This window comes from Cervus canadensis, chromosome 6 (assembly GCF_019320065.1).
Source record: "Cervus canadensis isolate Bull #8, Minnesota chromosome 6, ASM1932006v1, whole genome shotgun sequence".
Classification (NCBI taxonomy): Eukaryota; Metazoa; Chordata; class Mammalia; order Artiodactyla; family Cervidae; genus Cervus; species Cervus canadensis.
In genome coordinates, this window is record NC_057391.1 from 75,954,128 (window position 1) to 75,970,454 (window position 16,327).

At 52.4% G+C, this 16,327-nt stretch overlaps 1 protein-coding gene across 2 annotated transcripts in view; it reads left to right on the top strand.

Moving 5' to 3' along the window:
* The window catches only part of GALNT16 (polypeptide N-acetylgalactosaminyltransferase 16), a 94,252-nt gene extending 88,877 nt beyond the window's left edge, over nucleotides 1-5,375 (top strand). For both annotated transcript variants that reach the window (XM_043472386.1, XM_043472385.1), the window contains exons 15-16: nucleotides 215-337; nucleotides 3,263-5,375. In XM_043472386.1, the coding sequence (XP_043328321.1) occupies nucleotides 215-337; nucleotides 3,263-3,400 (261 nt within the window). In that variant the 3' untranslated portion in view covers nucleotides 3,401-5,375. The remainder of the gene's footprint in view (nucleotides 1-214; nucleotides 338-3,262) is intronic.
* The last annotated feature ends 10,952 nt before the right edge of the window (nucleotides 5,376-16,327 follow it).

Sequence of the window (16,327 nt, forward strand, 5' to 3'; positions counted from 1 at the left end):
AGCTAAGCTTCTCCATCCCAGTATTTTATTATGAAAAAGTTCAAACATATAGGAAAGTTGAAAGAATTGTACAGTGATTTGCCATCCACCCATCCCTAGTATTTGTAGAAAATTCTACCGAAATACACAGTGTATTTGCTTTATCATCCATCTACACATCTATCCATTCATTGCTGTCCTTTTTGGCTCGGCCTTTCTGCTTCTTATCTTGCAGGCCTGGCTCTTCACTGACCATCTCATCCAGCAGCAGGGCAAGTGCCTCGCTGCCACCTCCACCTCCGTCTCCCCAGGGTCCCTGGTCGTACTGCAGGCGTGCAACCCAAGAGAAGGCAGGCAGGTAAGCCTCCTTGCCCCCAGGCACAGGTTGGCCAGCAGCGCAGGGGAACATAGTGAAGGTGTTACATATAGACTCAAATAAGCCCTCCAGAGTGAGGACAGGGGGCTTAAGCCAGTATCCAGGTCTAGTCCGTTGTTTTCATCATGAGGAAGTACCTTGGGTAAACAGTTGTTAAATGTCCATCCTGCATCCTGTGAGCTCCATGCAGGCAGGGACTATTTTTATCTTGTCAGCACTGTATCCCTAGCCGCTGACAACCAGTACAGCCAAAACAAATGTGAGGTTTTAATAAGAACCTATGCCACGGGTTTTACGTAGATCATCTCATCTAATCCTCCCAGCAGCCCAGCAACCTGGGCCTTAGTGTGTGCATGCGTGCGTGCTAAGTCGCTTCAGTCATGTCTGACTCTTTGCGACCCCAAGGACTGTAGCCTGCCAGGTTCCTCTGTCCCTGGGATTCTCCAGGCAAGAATTACTGGAGTGGGTTGCCATGCCCTCCTCCTGGGGATCTCTCCAACCCAGAGATCAAATCTGCATCTCTTATGTCTCCCGCATTGGCAGGCAAGTTCTTTACCTCTAGCACCACCTGGGAAGCCCCAGGCCCTAGTACTAACCCCATTTTAAAAGTGAAAAACCGAAGCTCCTTGAGTTTAAGAAATGTATCAGATCACACTACTGGGAAGGGGTGGAGCTTAGATTCAAGCCCAGTGTGACTCCTAAGTCCACAGTCCTGCCCCAGCACATAGTAGGTGTTCAGTAAGTATCTCCTGACTGATGGCTGGTTGGGGAAACTGAGACCCAACCACAGTGCCTTCCAAGCTGGCATGCCCGTCTCACGTGAACACTGCCTTTTCCTTGTCAAACTTTCACCTGCCCTGTTTTCATTAATCCTGGGAGACAGGTCAGGCTCGCCTGTTGAGGAAGAAACAGATGCTCAGAGAGATGCAGTCACTTGCTCAGGGCACACAGCAGCTGGTGACAGAGTCAGCCCCGCTCCATTCCTGGCTGAGAGGGCTGCTCGTCTGCCCGGGAATGGACCGGAAGGCCAGAGTTCTGCTTCAGCCCCTCCTCTGCCTGCCCCTTCTGGGTAGCCCCCACTGTGCCTGACCCCAGCCAGCTCCCTGGCCAGCTTGCAGGGCAGTGAAGGGGCAGGAGGGCACCTGGCACTCTCATTCAGCCACCAGGGTTTTCTTCCCTCCCCCTTTTCTATTGCCTGGGTCAGTTCTTTCTTTAGGGATGACTGGCAGTTTGCTATTTCATTCTGGAAAAGCAATCAGATCCTTCCTCTCCCTCCAGCCTCCGTGTGTGTATGTGTGTGTGTGTGTGTGTATATGTGTGTGTGTGCGTGCACGTGTGTGTTTGTGTGTGTGTGTGAGAGAGAGAGAGAGAGAGAGGCTTGAGTGCCATGGCCTGCTCACTGGCTGGCACGCTGTAGCACGTCCTGCCAGCCCCTGCCTTCACTGCCCCTGCAGGGGTGCGGGTCCCCAGGCTCCCCTTCACCTGGGGTTCTGGCCTCTGTGAGAGTCAAGCCTTGAGCCCACTCCCACCTGCTCCTTGCTGAGGCCAAAGTCAGGGCAGTAGCTCCCAGGGCAGCCACCCCTCTCTGTGTTCCCCTTCATGCTGACCCAGGACTCCTAGGAATCTCTTTGGCCACATTCCTTCTGGGTCCCCAACAGCGGAGCCCCTCTTCCAAAAGGACAGGGTGAGCAGCTCCCCCACTACCAGTGACTTCTCAAGTCTGGGCCTCCGTTCCTAGTCCTCTGTTGACCCCATTTCTGAGGCCACCCCATCAGTTGTGGGAGAGATACCCGTGCAGAGCAGTGTCACCCTCTTCACCTCTCTGAGCCTCCATCTCCTCACTTATAAAATGAAGGGCTCCCTCCCTGGTCTCCCTTGTAAGGAATCTACAAGAACTTAGACTGTGGCAATGGAAGGGCACCGTGAGGTGGTATTTTTTCTCTGGCCAGGCTAGAACCTAGTGACCAGGAGACTCTGGGGGAGGGAACCCCAAGACTGTGTCTGATGGCACCAACAGGAAATGAGAATCCCATGATTTGGGGAGCACTTCCTCATGACTGATCGATTCAGTCTTTACATTCATTCTTCATAGAACAAAACTAGGTGAAAGATGGATGAAAGAATGGCATGGCCCAGCCATGCCTAGCCGGGGAGTGTGGTCAGCCCTTCCCAGGGGGTCAGAGACTAGAAGACCACAGGCAGTAGGATGCTGTGGGTTCCAGAGGGACCAAAGGCCTTATCCTGCCCACTGCCCAGGACCTTTAAGCCAGGAATCCCTCTCTGCTGGGACCACATGGGCAAGAAAGCCTGGTTCTCAGCGATCCGTATCCCACAGCCCACACTCCTAAGGGAAATCCAGACCTGCAACACCTCCCCCACACCTTTCACCTTGTTTCCATCTCCCAGATGGTTCCCTTCTCTGCCTACACTGTGTCCCCCTGCAACTGGGGCTGCTCATCTCCCTTCTAACAGTGGCTCCAGTAAGTACATGGCCCCTCCCACCCAGAAACTAGGACCCCACCTGCAGATCTTCAGCTGCAACTGAAGAGACTGGGTCTGTGTCTAAAGGGAAGCTGGAAATGCAGATTTCTATGTGAAGACTAAGCCAAACTTTAGATAAGCGCTGTGCAGGCCAAACAAAATCCACCTCTGGGTTACATTCAGCCCGTGGGCCTCTGATCTAGACAGTAAATTTGTGCCAACCTGTGGAATCAAGAGTGCATCAGAAGGGCTGGGCTTAAAGCTTGTGTGTGGGGTGCAGTGCCTCTTATGCAAAGGACACAGATGATTTAAATGGGACTGTGTCCTAGGGCCACTTACACCCATGTGTAATGCGGGTACTGATGTTATTATTATTATTAATCCTTGTTTTTCTCTCCCCCACCCCTTTTCTGCCTCTCCCCTCAGAGATGGAGGAGAAAAGCCTCTTTCATCCAGCATTCAGTCAGCGGCCTCTGCCTGGAGGCCAAGCCCGCCCAGCTGGTGACCAGCAAGTGCCAGGCCGACGTCCCAGCCCAGCAGTGGCAGCTGTTGCCGCATACATGACCGTAGCCCCCGGCCTCCTGTACCTTTTGCATGAGACTTTGGGACCGGAAGGGGGTTGGGGTGGGGGAGTGTAAAGCGGGCCGTCTCCATCTCGTCACATTTCTGCCGGAATCATCAGCCAACACCGCTGCCACGACACACGATGCTCCAAAGCTTGGACAGGGAGGACGCAGGGGGATGCCCTGCTTGCTGTCCTGGCTGCCACCCGGCTTTGTCTGGGAATAACTGGACTGCGACTGGGCAGCCTGGCCCTTTGTTACTGCCCTTCACCCTCCCAAGGCCTGGACAGTGGTTTGGGGCCTCTCCTCGTGGGCTGGGGAAAAGGAGGACAGCAGCCCCCACAAGTCTTGCTGGGCCCCCGGGGCCTGCCTGTGGGGTTGGGCACAAGAGGAGAGCGTGGGCAGCCGTGGATAGGAGGCAGGCAGAAGGCAGAGGGAGGGGCAGCCTGTGGGCAGGTGGGGAACAGGAAGAAGTGAGCCGCTCAGGGGTCTGTCCCGGGCAGGTGCTGGGTTGGGGGCAGGAGGGATGGGAGCCAGGGCCAAGGATGAGTGAGCTGCAGAAAGACGAGAACAGAAAAGCTGCAAAGCATGGGAAAGAGTGGGTCTCGCCCAGGGACCTAGTTCCTCCCAGGGCCCAATGCATCCAGTCCCACGCTCTGGTTCCCACGTTCTCAGCAAGACGCTCCAGGGGCAGCCTTGGGACCCAGTTTATTAAACAGATCCCACTTCTGTTTGGATATGTGTCAAGACAAGACCTCTCCCTTGGGCCTTAAAGACCAGCGGGTACCCTGAGCCTCTGCCTGGGCGCACTGGGTGGATCCCTGTAAAGACAGGCACCACTGAGCCGCCCCGTCCTCCCTGCTAGATTTTGACTCCTGCCTTCTCTGAAGCCCTTGCCTCTGTAAATACAGTGCCGTTAGGGGATTGGGGTGCAGGGCGGTAGGAACGGGGAGCATCGTTAAGCCGTGGGGACTAAGTCATCCAGGCTGGACTCCCCACTGCCGGAGGGAGGCCCTCGGCTCGGCTACTGCAGCGGCCAGCAGGCTGGCTGGCGGCCCCAGTGTGTACAGAGTTCCCAGTTCTCCTCACACCCACTGGGTCTCTCTCTCTCGCTCCTCCAGGGCCTGGTCTTGGAACCACTTCTGCTATTAATATTTCCAACATTCCTCTTCCCCCGCCCCACTGGCCTAGGCCGAGTGATCTTAGGCAAAAGTCTGGTGATACCAGGATTCCTGCAGGGGGCAGTTTGGGGGGGTTGTCTCCCACCCAAAGCAAATCAGCCTGGAATGCCTAAGGAGTTCATAGATTCTGGAGGGCCCAGGAATCTCCTGAAATGTTCCCCCAAATAGTGCATGTGTGTGCATATATGCATTGTCCTGGGGAGAGGATCCATGGATTGTCCCAGGTTCATACAAAGGTCTCTGACTCCCAGAGGGTCTGGACTTTTCTGGATTGGAGCTGCCGTGCCCCTCCCCCTCCATAGTGTGCCTCAACTGCTATTGCCCCGCTCCCTCTGCACAGCCTTGGGGCTGTGGTCCGCCACTCCCACCCTGGAGGGCTCTCACTGGTTTCCTTTCACCTCCTGGCTCTCTGCAGTGCTCCTGGGCCTCAGCCTGCACCCCCTACACTCACAGCAAGGAGCCCTTGGCCCCCAGAGCCACACTTTTCCCATCCTCTGTGAGATGTTGACCCACCGCCATCTCCCTTGTGTGTGTGTCTACCCCGGCGGGTAGCGGGGGCCTTTGGGACAGGAGTCTCAGGCATCCCTTACTGAATGTAAGAGGACTGCCATTCAGCCTTTCAGAGGGCCCCCTCCTTCCCTGTGATTGGGCCAGGCTCAGCACTTGTCAGCCTCCTTTGGGACTCAGCCCTGTTCTGTTTTTGCTTTTCCTCTTCTTGACCAAAGCATGTGCCACTCGCTGTCCCTGAGGACCTCGTCTTTATGAAAAACACCTGGAATAAAACCACTTCTCACATGGGCATGTGCACCAGCGCCTTCCTTTCTGATTCTGGAGCCAAGGGCTTCAGCACCTCCCTCCTGCCCTCTATTCCAGAAAACTGAGCACGCTCAACTCTCACCTCCTCCTGCACTGGGTAGCTTGCTCCTCCACCTACATCCCCCTCCATGGGACCCCAGGGACTCCTGGACAACAGGCTGGCCACCCTGGGGGAGGCCATGAGATGGGGCAACTGGGTCCAGAGCCCAGGTTCTTGTGACCTCATCATGGGACCTACTTGGGGCTTCGAAGTGGAAACCAAGGGGCTTCTCTGAATGCTTGTCTTTTGGTTTCGCCAGCCCTCTCTCCTTCCCTAGGTGCCAGCTGGCCCCTCTGGACTGCCCTTCCTCTCCCCTGCCATACAAGAAGGCAGCGGTAAAAATGCAGGTGGGGCAATTTTCCTCAGTAAAAACAGCGAAGTCATTCCAACATGAGTCTTACCACCCTAGCCTTGTTTGCTTGGGTAGCAGATGCTCTGTCTAATGTTTCCATAGAAACCAATGGAAAGCCCCCACCGTTTCTGTGATCGGAAACTGAACCTACCCAGGTAAAAATAAGCACGGCCTCGGCACACACATGAACTGTAGTGGGCAGGCCAGCACGTGACTAAGCCTCCCCGGACACAGCCATTCCCGCCCCCACCCCCACCTGGTCTCAGGGCCGCTCATTCGGAATTCTCCAAAACTGACCACCAGGCCCGATGGGCCCGGAGCAAAGCTCTGGCTGGTGACGGTTCCAAGTACACGACGTGGCTGCGGAGTCCATCTGTCCATCGTCTTCTCAAGGAGCACAGCCCACTGCCCATTGCCTTCTCGGGCCGCCCTCCCGACCTGGCTGAGTCAGCCTTCCTTCCCCCTAGTTTTATTCCCACCCTTGAAGGCCTCTGTTGCTGGCTTCTCCTGAGTCGTGCTCTCTCTTGCCCTCCTCTAAGCCTCTCCAGAGGCCGTTCTCTCTCTCACCCCTCTCTTTTTTTCCCCTGGGAACTAAGGCTGTCTGCTCTTAACCAGCCCCTGGAGGATTCAGTAAAGCCCTGGGGCTGGCCATTAACCATTAACCTTGGGCCTTATGTAACCCGAACCTGTCAGAAAAGAGGAGTCTTCCAGAGAACCCAGGGAGGGGAGGCGGGGAGGGGAGTCTGCATGGGGCCAGCAGCAAAGAGTCCTCCGTCCTTGGCCTCTGTGACTTGCCTTCACAAAGGCTCCTCCTGGAGAGACTCCTGCCTCCCCTGGGATGGGTATCTCCGCTCACAGCTAGGAGAATATCACCCAGGCAACATCTCTGTCCTCCCAGGGGTCTGGCGCCCCCAGGCCTGTGGAGGACGGTTTCCAGTGGGGTGTGGTCCTCTTCCCACCAAAGAAACAGGAAAGGAGACCTGGAGAGGAAGGGCAGGAGTTCACGGTGTCCACAGCTTTATCCTCGTGAATGTTCTCAGTGTCTGTGGTATTTCTGAGTCCCCTGTGACACTCTATTTCCTCCAGAACAGGGAGGGGGGGGACCCAGGCAGCTTCTCTCATCTTAAAAGTTCTTCACAGTCAGGCTCTTAGCAAAGACCTTGCAGTGGAGCAGGGAGGGGCCACTCTGTCCTGACCTGGCAGCTGGGCCGTGGGCAGCCGAACTGGATGGAGGCTTTGGAGAGCTGGGAAGGGTGTAGTGGGTATGGGGATCCATAGACCCCATCAACCCGGAGCCATCCCACTCTGCCACTGGCTTCATCTCCTAGCCTTGTTTTCCTCACCTGTGAAATGGGTTCAGTCATAGCTCTCAAGGGTTTTTGTGAGGACTGGTTTATTTAATGACTGCGAAGCACCCGGCCCTTTCTACTGCTTAGTAAATGTGTATTACTGCTGCCATTAACAAGCATTTTCTGAGTACCCGCTGCATGTCAGGCACTTTGCCAGGGGTGAGGACACAAATGTAAACAAGACAGAAATGTTCTAGAACTAATGTTCTAGCAGAGGAGATGGACAGATACAGGCATGCGTGCATGCTATCTTTTCAGTCATGTCTGACTCTTTGTGATCCCGTGGACCATAGCCTGCCAAGCATCTCTGTGCATGGAATCCTCCAGGCAAGAATATTGGAGTGAGTTGCTATTTCCTTCTCTAGGGGATCTTCCTAACCCAGGGATCAAACCCAGGTCTCCTGCATTGCAGGAAGATTCTTTACCATCTGAGCCACCAGGGAAGCCCGGACAGACACACAGGCAACCGTAACACTAGATGATAAAACTGTAGGGGAGGTGGGAGCTATGGGAGCAACACAGAGGGGCCTGGGGGCCAGGGAGTCATGATGCTTCCTAAGTAGCTGGGCTCTACATTGATGTGACCTTCTGGGCTTTACCTGTCTTGGGCCAGGTAAAGCGTGGGCTGGGTGAGGCCTTGTGAAGCTGACTGGCCATACTAGCTCAGCCGGAGGAGGCTTAATGGCAATTACCCAGCGGTCTTGACTTTTCCCCCAGTGCACGCAGCATGGTGATGATGTGGACCAGGCAGTAATCAGAGAAGAATTCTAGATAGAACTACGGGAGCCATTTAAAGCCAAACAGATGCGCCTTCTTCTTCTTGAGCCAGTGATTATTCCTCCAGGGCTCAGTTTTCTCAGGCTGGGGAGGGCCAAGGAAAAGGTGGGAAGAGATGGCCTGGAAAATTCAATGATGCTTATCTGGAGAGAATGAATACAAATGGCCGCCTTCAGAAAGACTGGATTTCTTCTTGCTCTCTTGCTCCCTGGTTCTGGTTATCTCTGACCCCTCAAGCAATCTGAAAATCAAACCTGTCTTTCAACAATTCTTCTTTCAAAGGAGTTGTCTTTCAAGGTTCATCCAGATAACCTGCCGGAATCACCTGTGCTTGTAAGTGTGCTTGTGTCCAGGCTCCCACCTAGACCTGCTGGCTCCCAGTTTCATCTCTGTGATGATGGGTGCCTTGGGCAACCCCATGGTCATCTGGTTTGTAATGCTCTGAAGTGGGGGGAGCGTGGAGGGGGGAAGACGTGCCGGGGAGAGTCAGGCCGGCTGGCTGCAGACTGTGCACTCTGAATACACTGGCCCTCGACCTCACTGCGAGAGGAAGAAGCCAAGGGGAAGGCAGGCGGCCCCCTGGGCTCCCTGGGAACCAGATGAAAGTGGAGACCAGGTTTGGGGGCCAGAGCAGAGCCAGAACCGGCTCACCCTTAAGGAGAAATGCCCCCAGCTGGGAAGGAGAGTCCCGAACCAGGAGAGGACTCACTGGGGCCTCTGCCATCATCTGGGTGAGAAGCGGCCGTCAGCGAGGCAGGAGGCTCTCTGAGGCCCACGTGGCTTGAAGGCCCCCAGCCTGTACGGCAGCGGCAGAGCTCCAGGCGCCTCTGCTCCCGGTCACGAGTGGCTCTGGCCCCGATGGACACTGCTCTCCAGAGCCTGTTCTCCCTAGGGGTGGGAGTGTCGGCGGTTGTTAAGGTGAAATCAGGTCACAGTGAGCAAATGGGAGCTCCCACCCTCTGTCCCTCACCCTGCAATCCAGCCAAACTGCCCTGAGTCCTGTTTCTGGAAGTCGTGGCCTGCCTTCTCTTGTTTATACTTTTGTTTCTTCTACCCCCGTGGATGGAAGGCTACCCATTTTCCAGATAAATGCTGCCTCCATAAGGAAACCTGCCCTACCTCCCACCTGCCCGAAAACATCTCTCTGGCCTGTTTCTTCAGCATCTTGAATGTTCCTCTCTGGCTGCAGTGAGCACCTTCTTCCTTATGCCTCCTTATGCCGGTGCACTTGTCTTCTCTTTTCTATTGAAACTGGACTATAGGACCTATGTCCACTGCAGCCTCGTACTTCCCACAGCCAGGTCACAGAGCCTGGTTCTAGGCTTCCTGGTAAATGCTGGCTTGTCGAATGAATGAAACGAAAGATTGTAGCTGGGTTTTGCTTGTTTTGTTGTGAGTGGTAAGGTGTGTTTGCATTTAGGAATCAGAACATTGCACTCAGAAAGCACCCCATCTGTATTTGTTCATTTTTTCTCTCACTTTTCCTTAAAAGCTTGGCATCTTCGCAGCTCCACTCTTGCTGCTTATTAGATGTCTCTGAGCCCCACAAAATGAAACATGGAGGACGTTGGGGGCTCACACGATTGAGCATTTCCTGGGATCCCAGAACAGAATAGGGCTACCACGTGCATTTTCTCATCTGGGGCCCACACTTCCGTGAGGTAGGCTCTGGTGTGACCTCTTTAGGGATGAGGCAGTGGGGGCTCAGTCAGGAGAAGAAACTTGCCCAAGGACAAATAGCAAGGTTTAAACTCAGTCCCACAGAAGTGCAGGTGGTCCCACAGACCAGCAGCATCTGCATCATGTGGGAACTTACTAAAATGCAGACTCTTGAACTCCACCCAGACCTATTGAATCAGAAATCCTGGGAGTGGTGTTCGGCCATCTATATTTAACGAGCCCCTGGGGCATTCTCATGCACACTCGGGTTTGAGAGCCACTGGTTTGGTGACTGAGACGGTTCCTGGTCTCCTCCTGGAGGGCGTGCGTTACCACCTGGCACCGAGGGTCAGAGAGCTGACACCATGTGCAGCAGGCCTGGCCTCTGCTAAGCAGGCTGCAGAGCTCTGGGCTGTGATGGATGACTCTGGGGCAGAGGGTGGGTGGGCACAAGCCTGGGCCATGGCTTGCCGCTGAGCCAGATGTCGCTTGCCAACCTTGCTCTGTGTGATTTATGAGTTTCTTCCCCAGAACCAACCACAGATGGCTGACTTGGTTACAGAAGAGTTTCCACCCCAGAAGATTCATTAATCAGGAAATCAGCGCTACACCTCCCAAGCCTACAGGATGGGCATACGTTTTACCATGAGTTATACGATTAAGTCCTTTTTATAGATCAGCCAACTGATGACATTCATAGTCAATGTGTGTGTGTATATGTGTGTGTATTTTGTGTGTGAGTCACTCAACCATGTCTGACTCTTTGTGACCCCGTGGATGGTAGCTCTCTGTTCAAGGAATTCTCCAGGCAAGAATACTGGAGTGGGTTGCCATTCCCTTCTCCAAAGGATCTTCCCAAACCAGGGATCGAACCCGGGTCTCCCACACTGCAGGCAGATTCTTTACCATCTGAGCCACCAGCAAAGCCCCTCCACAGCCAATACTATCACTTATCCACCAGTGACTGAGTCACACATTTCAACTTCTTTAATCCTAAGAACAACTCTATCAGGTAGGTGTTTTATTATCACCCCATTTACAAACTAGGAAATTAAAGCCCAGAGAGGTTAACATACCTGCCCAAGATTACCCAGCCAAGTCAGAGGTAGAGCCAGAATTTGAACTCATGAAGTCTGACCCAGGGTCCAGGCTTCTTCCTGCCCTTCATTGCCTTTCACGTTTTGGTTCGTATCCTTGTACCAACTCTGATACTTCTGTGTTTTTGTTTCCCCATTTTGCATTTAAGGAAAGTAAGCTCCCTTACTTATCTCTTACTCTGAGTCTCCTCCCGGATCCCAAATTTTGTCCCCCTACACCCACATCCTTCCATGGCTGACTTTTAGACACCTAAGAGGTAGGGTGGGCCGGGGTTGGATCTACCATCATCTTCTACAGATGTAGACACAGGCTGAGAGGCTGAGACACCCAGAGTTACAAGGCAGGAAACTGGGAGCCTCAGGAGACCCGAGAACCCAACGTTCCGTGACACAGTGACGGGCAATTGCTGACGACTCTGCCTGGTGCCAAGTGTCAGGAAGGTGAGACCCCACTGAAAGACCCAGCCCCCCAGACCAGGGCTCTTTGCTACATACACGGTCTGCTGTCTCCCTGCATCCTGACCAGGACCACTTCCACGTGCCTTTCTGGCCTTAAGGTTCTTTGTTCTGCATTATTGCTCTTCAGACGCTAGTCTTGTGCCTGGTCAGGTGGCACCTCCTTTGGCACACCAGACTCTGTGGCTTTGTCCAGCTGGGCTGGGGATTTGGTTCTTTGCAGAGCCCGGTAGGTTCACCCACAGTTTTCACCAGGCACCTGGGCCTTTGTATGCTCACCAAGCAGCTCACCAAGGGCTTATTTTGAATTTATAACCAAGCGTGTCCATCCCAGTTATTTCTTGGCTGCTGTATTGTGCGGCAGCAGGGATGGAAAGGAGCGTCCCGGCCTGGCAGGAAGAGAACGACCGCTCCAGCTCTGGCTCAGCCCTTTATGAGCCAGGTCATCTCCAGCAAGCGGCTTAGGCTCCCTGAGCCTCAGGGTCCTCAACTGAATAATGGGGGTGATGTGGGTGAAGGTCAGATGAGAAGATGTCTGTGGTCAGGTCCCAGAAATTAGAAAGCACACACAGCCATCCAGGAATGATCGGGGAGTGTTTCTTTGACCCCAGGGCAGGCCAGAACGGCCAAACACCAAGGCTGTGAATGTTCCAGCTGCTAAGGACACTTTCCAGCCATCAGGACAAGACCTGGCAGCTCATCCACTGGAGCATGTGGGAGAGGGAGTTTGACCAGGAAAAGAGGAGAAGCAGAATCCCAGCATCCACTTTGTTCCTGGCTGGACCTTGCTGATCTGGCTCTGAAACCTTTCTGGTGGCACTTGTTTTGACCTTCCAGAAGTAGACAAAGCCGATTCAGCAGGGGACTTGATGTTTCAACAAGGATTTGAGATGCTTCAGGCTGGTGGGGAGGGCAAGATGGGAACCCCAAGGAAGGGTTATAAAGCAGAAGCGGGGTTCCACCTGGGATGCTCAGAGCAGAGCTGCCCCTCTCATCAGCATCTCCTGACTGACATGGATCAGGGCTCACGGCGTATGCCACTTAGAGCACAGGAGATGGGGCTGCGATGACGGCCCTAGGCCAGTGTCCTCTGTCTGTGGAAGCCACACAGGGCACGGCCTCGCCACTCTCAGCAGGCCTGAGGGAGAATAACAGAGCTACCCCTTGAGAAGACTTTGTTGAGAAGGCCCCATGGATCCTAACTGATGACACAGAGGAAGCCCCTGTGTCACTGTTGGGAGGCCCCTTCCCAGCCCAGGGTCCGCTCTGCCTGGTGGGGTGGAAAGAGCAAGGCTGGGGAGGCACGCTGAGAGCTGCGGCCTGGCTGTTCCTCTGAATAGCGGGGCAACCTGCCCCAAGTCACCTCGCCTCTCTGAACCTCAGTCCCCTGCCTGGTAAAACAGTGATGATACTACCTGCTTCTGAGGGATGTAGTGAGAGCTGAACAAGGTGACATTTGTGAATGGACCGGAATAAACACAGAAAACGGGGCATGGTGCTTACAGGGGTGCCCAAAGTCTGTGAGGGGAGAAGTGTTAGTCTTGTTTGCCGCTGGACCCCCAGAGGTTGATGCAGAGGATGTGGTCAATAAGTGTTCAGAAATGAATGAATGAATGAGTGAAGCTCTGTGTGAGGCAAACAAGTCTCCCTGGGAAGCCCTGGACTCCATCCTCAGCCCCAGCCCCGGTCCAGGTTTCCCAGGACTCCAAAAGGGCACCTGTGTTCAAGATAGGTATGTGTCAGAATTGTACACTTTGCAGGCAGAGGAGTCCAGGCAGGCTCTGATCTGAGAGATGGACAAATGGATGTAATTCATGGGCAAGAATGCTGGGAACTTCCCTGAGATTCTCCACCTCCATCCCTAGCCTCTGGGGGATGGGCCTTCCTAAAGGTTCCTGAGGGTCTGTATTTCCTCCTTTTACTTTGAATCAGGGTTGTATTAGAATTGCCTGACTTTCCTACAGTCCCACTAGAATGCAAACTGCATGAAGATAAAGGCAGCGCCTAGCACAGCACCTAGCGTATGGTAGATGCTCAATAAATGCTTGTTGAATGAATGAACAAGAGCGAGAAGGCTGCTATTCTCTCTGTTCTGAGAGACTAGTCTTAGCAGGGTTTGGTGGGGGGGCATGTCAATTGTTCTCAGCTTTCTCATATAATCTTGTTATTGATTTGGGTTTTCAAGGAATTAGGTGAGGTTTGACCAGTGAAAATACTTTTTCAGCAGGCATAGGGAGACCCAGTATTTGCAAGTTAGTGCCAAATCAGTGCTTGATTAAACAGACAATGAATGTGAGAACAAGGATAATACAGCAGAGGTGATACAGCAAATTCAGATGGGGATGCACCTACCTTGTTAGAAAGCTGCCTTACATACTAATGAGTTCATTAAAGGCTAAGTCAGTGAAAACTGCAGCTTTGGGATTAAGGTTTTAGTTTAAACTGCCAGCAGAGAGAAACTGACAAAGGCTTCTCTGTGGTCGAAGCCCTGGTCTTCTTGAAGCTTTTGCCCAGGGCCATGTCTCAGCTCCTGGTGTTGGAGTCCTTACTTTATTTGCATACAAATTGCAAACATCTACAAAGTCTTTGCTCAAGCAATTTTTAAGTAAAATATTATTGCTTCCCTGAAGGATATGATTCCTTGGTTTTTCTCCTCAATATTCATCTCACTTAGCAGTCACTCACATTGACCCAGATTTTCCACCCTGGGAGTGTACAGGATGGGAGGAGCCAAAGGGAGGCGGAGCAAAGAAAGGAGTGGCTGGTCAGGCCATGGAACCCGCTTTACAGAACATGCAGGACCGGACTTTAAGTGGTTCCCTTTTTAAAAGATTTTTTATATGGATCATTTTAAAGTCTTTATTGAATTTGTTAACATTATTGCTTCTGTTTTTTAGTCTTTCGGCCTTGAGGCAGGGAATGAACCCATACCCCCTGCACTGGAAGGAAGAGTCTTAACCACTGAACCTTGCAGAAAGTCCCCAGACCTAAGTGTTTTAAGTATTATTTCATTTGATTCTCAAGCCAACTCTTTGGGAGTTGACCTTATTATTATCTCCATTTGTAAGGAGGAAATCAAGTTTAGGAGACATTATGTGAGTCGTGCTCAAGGTCGCAGAGCTAGGAAACAGCAGGAGCAGGACTCCAAGAATGACTGGCTCCAGAATGACATCCTTGAATCATACTATCTCTGTAAATCACTTACCCTTTACAGAGCTTTAAATGTACCAGGCAGTCACCTAATGCATAAACTGTTAAGAACCTCCAAAACAGTGACGGCAGTGTGGGGTCTTTCTAAGCGTAGCTTCCTGAACAACTGCACACACCGCACACCCATAAAGCTGGCTCTGGGTCGGGGCTCTGCGTGGAAACATGTCTGTTTTGTCTCGGAACCAGGCATTAGGTCTGGCACATGACAGACATTATGACTGTTGGCTAACTGAACGAAGCAATGCAGTAAATATTCACCTACTACTACATACCACGCCATGCTCTAGGCACAGGGAATATAGCAGTAAGCAATACCTACAAGGTCCCTGACCCCCCAGGGCATACATTCTAGAGGGAGAGAAAAATAAGTAACCCACAAGATGTACCAGATTATTCAGAGATGCTAATAGGTGCTACGCAAAAGTAAATGGGGCCTATGTGGTTGAGTTACTAGGAGGGTAAAGGCTTCTATTAAATGGGACAGGAGTTAGCCCTGATGCAAGATGTGAGTCCTGGGAGGCAGCGAGAGGAAGAGCATCCTGGCAGAGGGAGTAGAGAGTACAAGGACTTTCACTTGGCCAGGATGAAAGAACCACATAACTAGGGGGATGCACCTGTACTGGGGTTTCCTGTGTGATAAGCTAGAGCCTTGAGCTCTGCCTGCTGCCTACCTGTCTGTCTCATTTTGTTCTGCTCCCCCTTTCCAGTCACTTTGCCAGTCTTTACTCCACTGTTGTTTTTTTTTTTAAATTTTATTTATTTTTTTGGCTGTGCTGGGTCTTCGTTGCTGTGAGGGTTTTTCTCTAGTTATGGCGTGCAGTGGCTACTGTCTAGTTGTGGTGGTGGGTTTATTGCAGTGGTTTCTCTTGCTGTGGAGCATGAGATCCAGGATGTGCAGGCTTCTGTAGTTGCGGCTTGTGGGCTCAATACCAGCAGTTCAAAGACTTTTAGAGCACAGGCTCAATAGTTGTGGCACATGGACTTAGTTGTTGCTCAGCAGGTGGAATATTCCCGGATCAGGGATCAAACCCGTATCTCCTGCCTTGGCAGATGGATTCCTTACCACCAATCCATCAGGGAGGCCCACCAGTCTTCTCTGAGTCCCTCAAATGCACTGAACTTTTCCCTGCTTAGGGCCTCTGCAGTGCAGATCCTCTGCCTGTTACCTGCTTCCCTCACTCTGACTGGCTGGCTGCTTCTTATTTTTCAGATCACAGCTTAATGTCAAGCTTTAAAGGGGGTCTCTGCCTCTGCAAGCTCAAGTAACTTGAAATATTATTCTCTCTCAAAAAACCCTGATGATTTCCTTCATAGTAATAGCCACATTAGTTTTTAGTTTTGACTGTAAGCGCCATGAAGGTATCATGGATTGGGGTCATGTCTACTTCATTCATTTATTAACTTCATTTGAGGTACTGGTCAACTTACATTACTTTATAATGAAACCAGATTAATAGGAGGTAAATGCAGGTGAGAGTAAATCTTTGAAACTATAATTCAATTAATTAGCTAATTGATTAACTAATTAGTCAACAAAAATGTTGAGACTGTATTATTTAGAAGGCATTCAGTTCAGTTCAGTTCAGTCGCTCAGTCATGTCCAACTCTTTGCGACCCGGTGAATTGCAGCACGCCAGGCCTCTCTGTCCATCACCAACTCCCGGAGTCTACCCAACCCATGCCCATCGAGTCAGTGATGCCATCCAGCCATCTCATCCTCTGTCGTCCCCTTCTCCTCCTGCCCCCAATTCCTCCCAGCTGCTGCTGCTGCTGCTGCTGCTAAGTCGCTTCAGTCGTATCCGACTCTGTGCGACCCCATAGACGGCAGCCCACCAGGCTCTGCCGTCCCTGGGATTCTCCAGGCAAGAACACTGGAGTGGGTTGCCATTGCCTTCTCCGATCCCTCCCAGCATCAGGGTCTTTTCCAATGAGTCAACTCTTCGCATGAGGTGGCCAAAGTACTGGAGTTTCAGCTTCAGCATCAGAAGGCA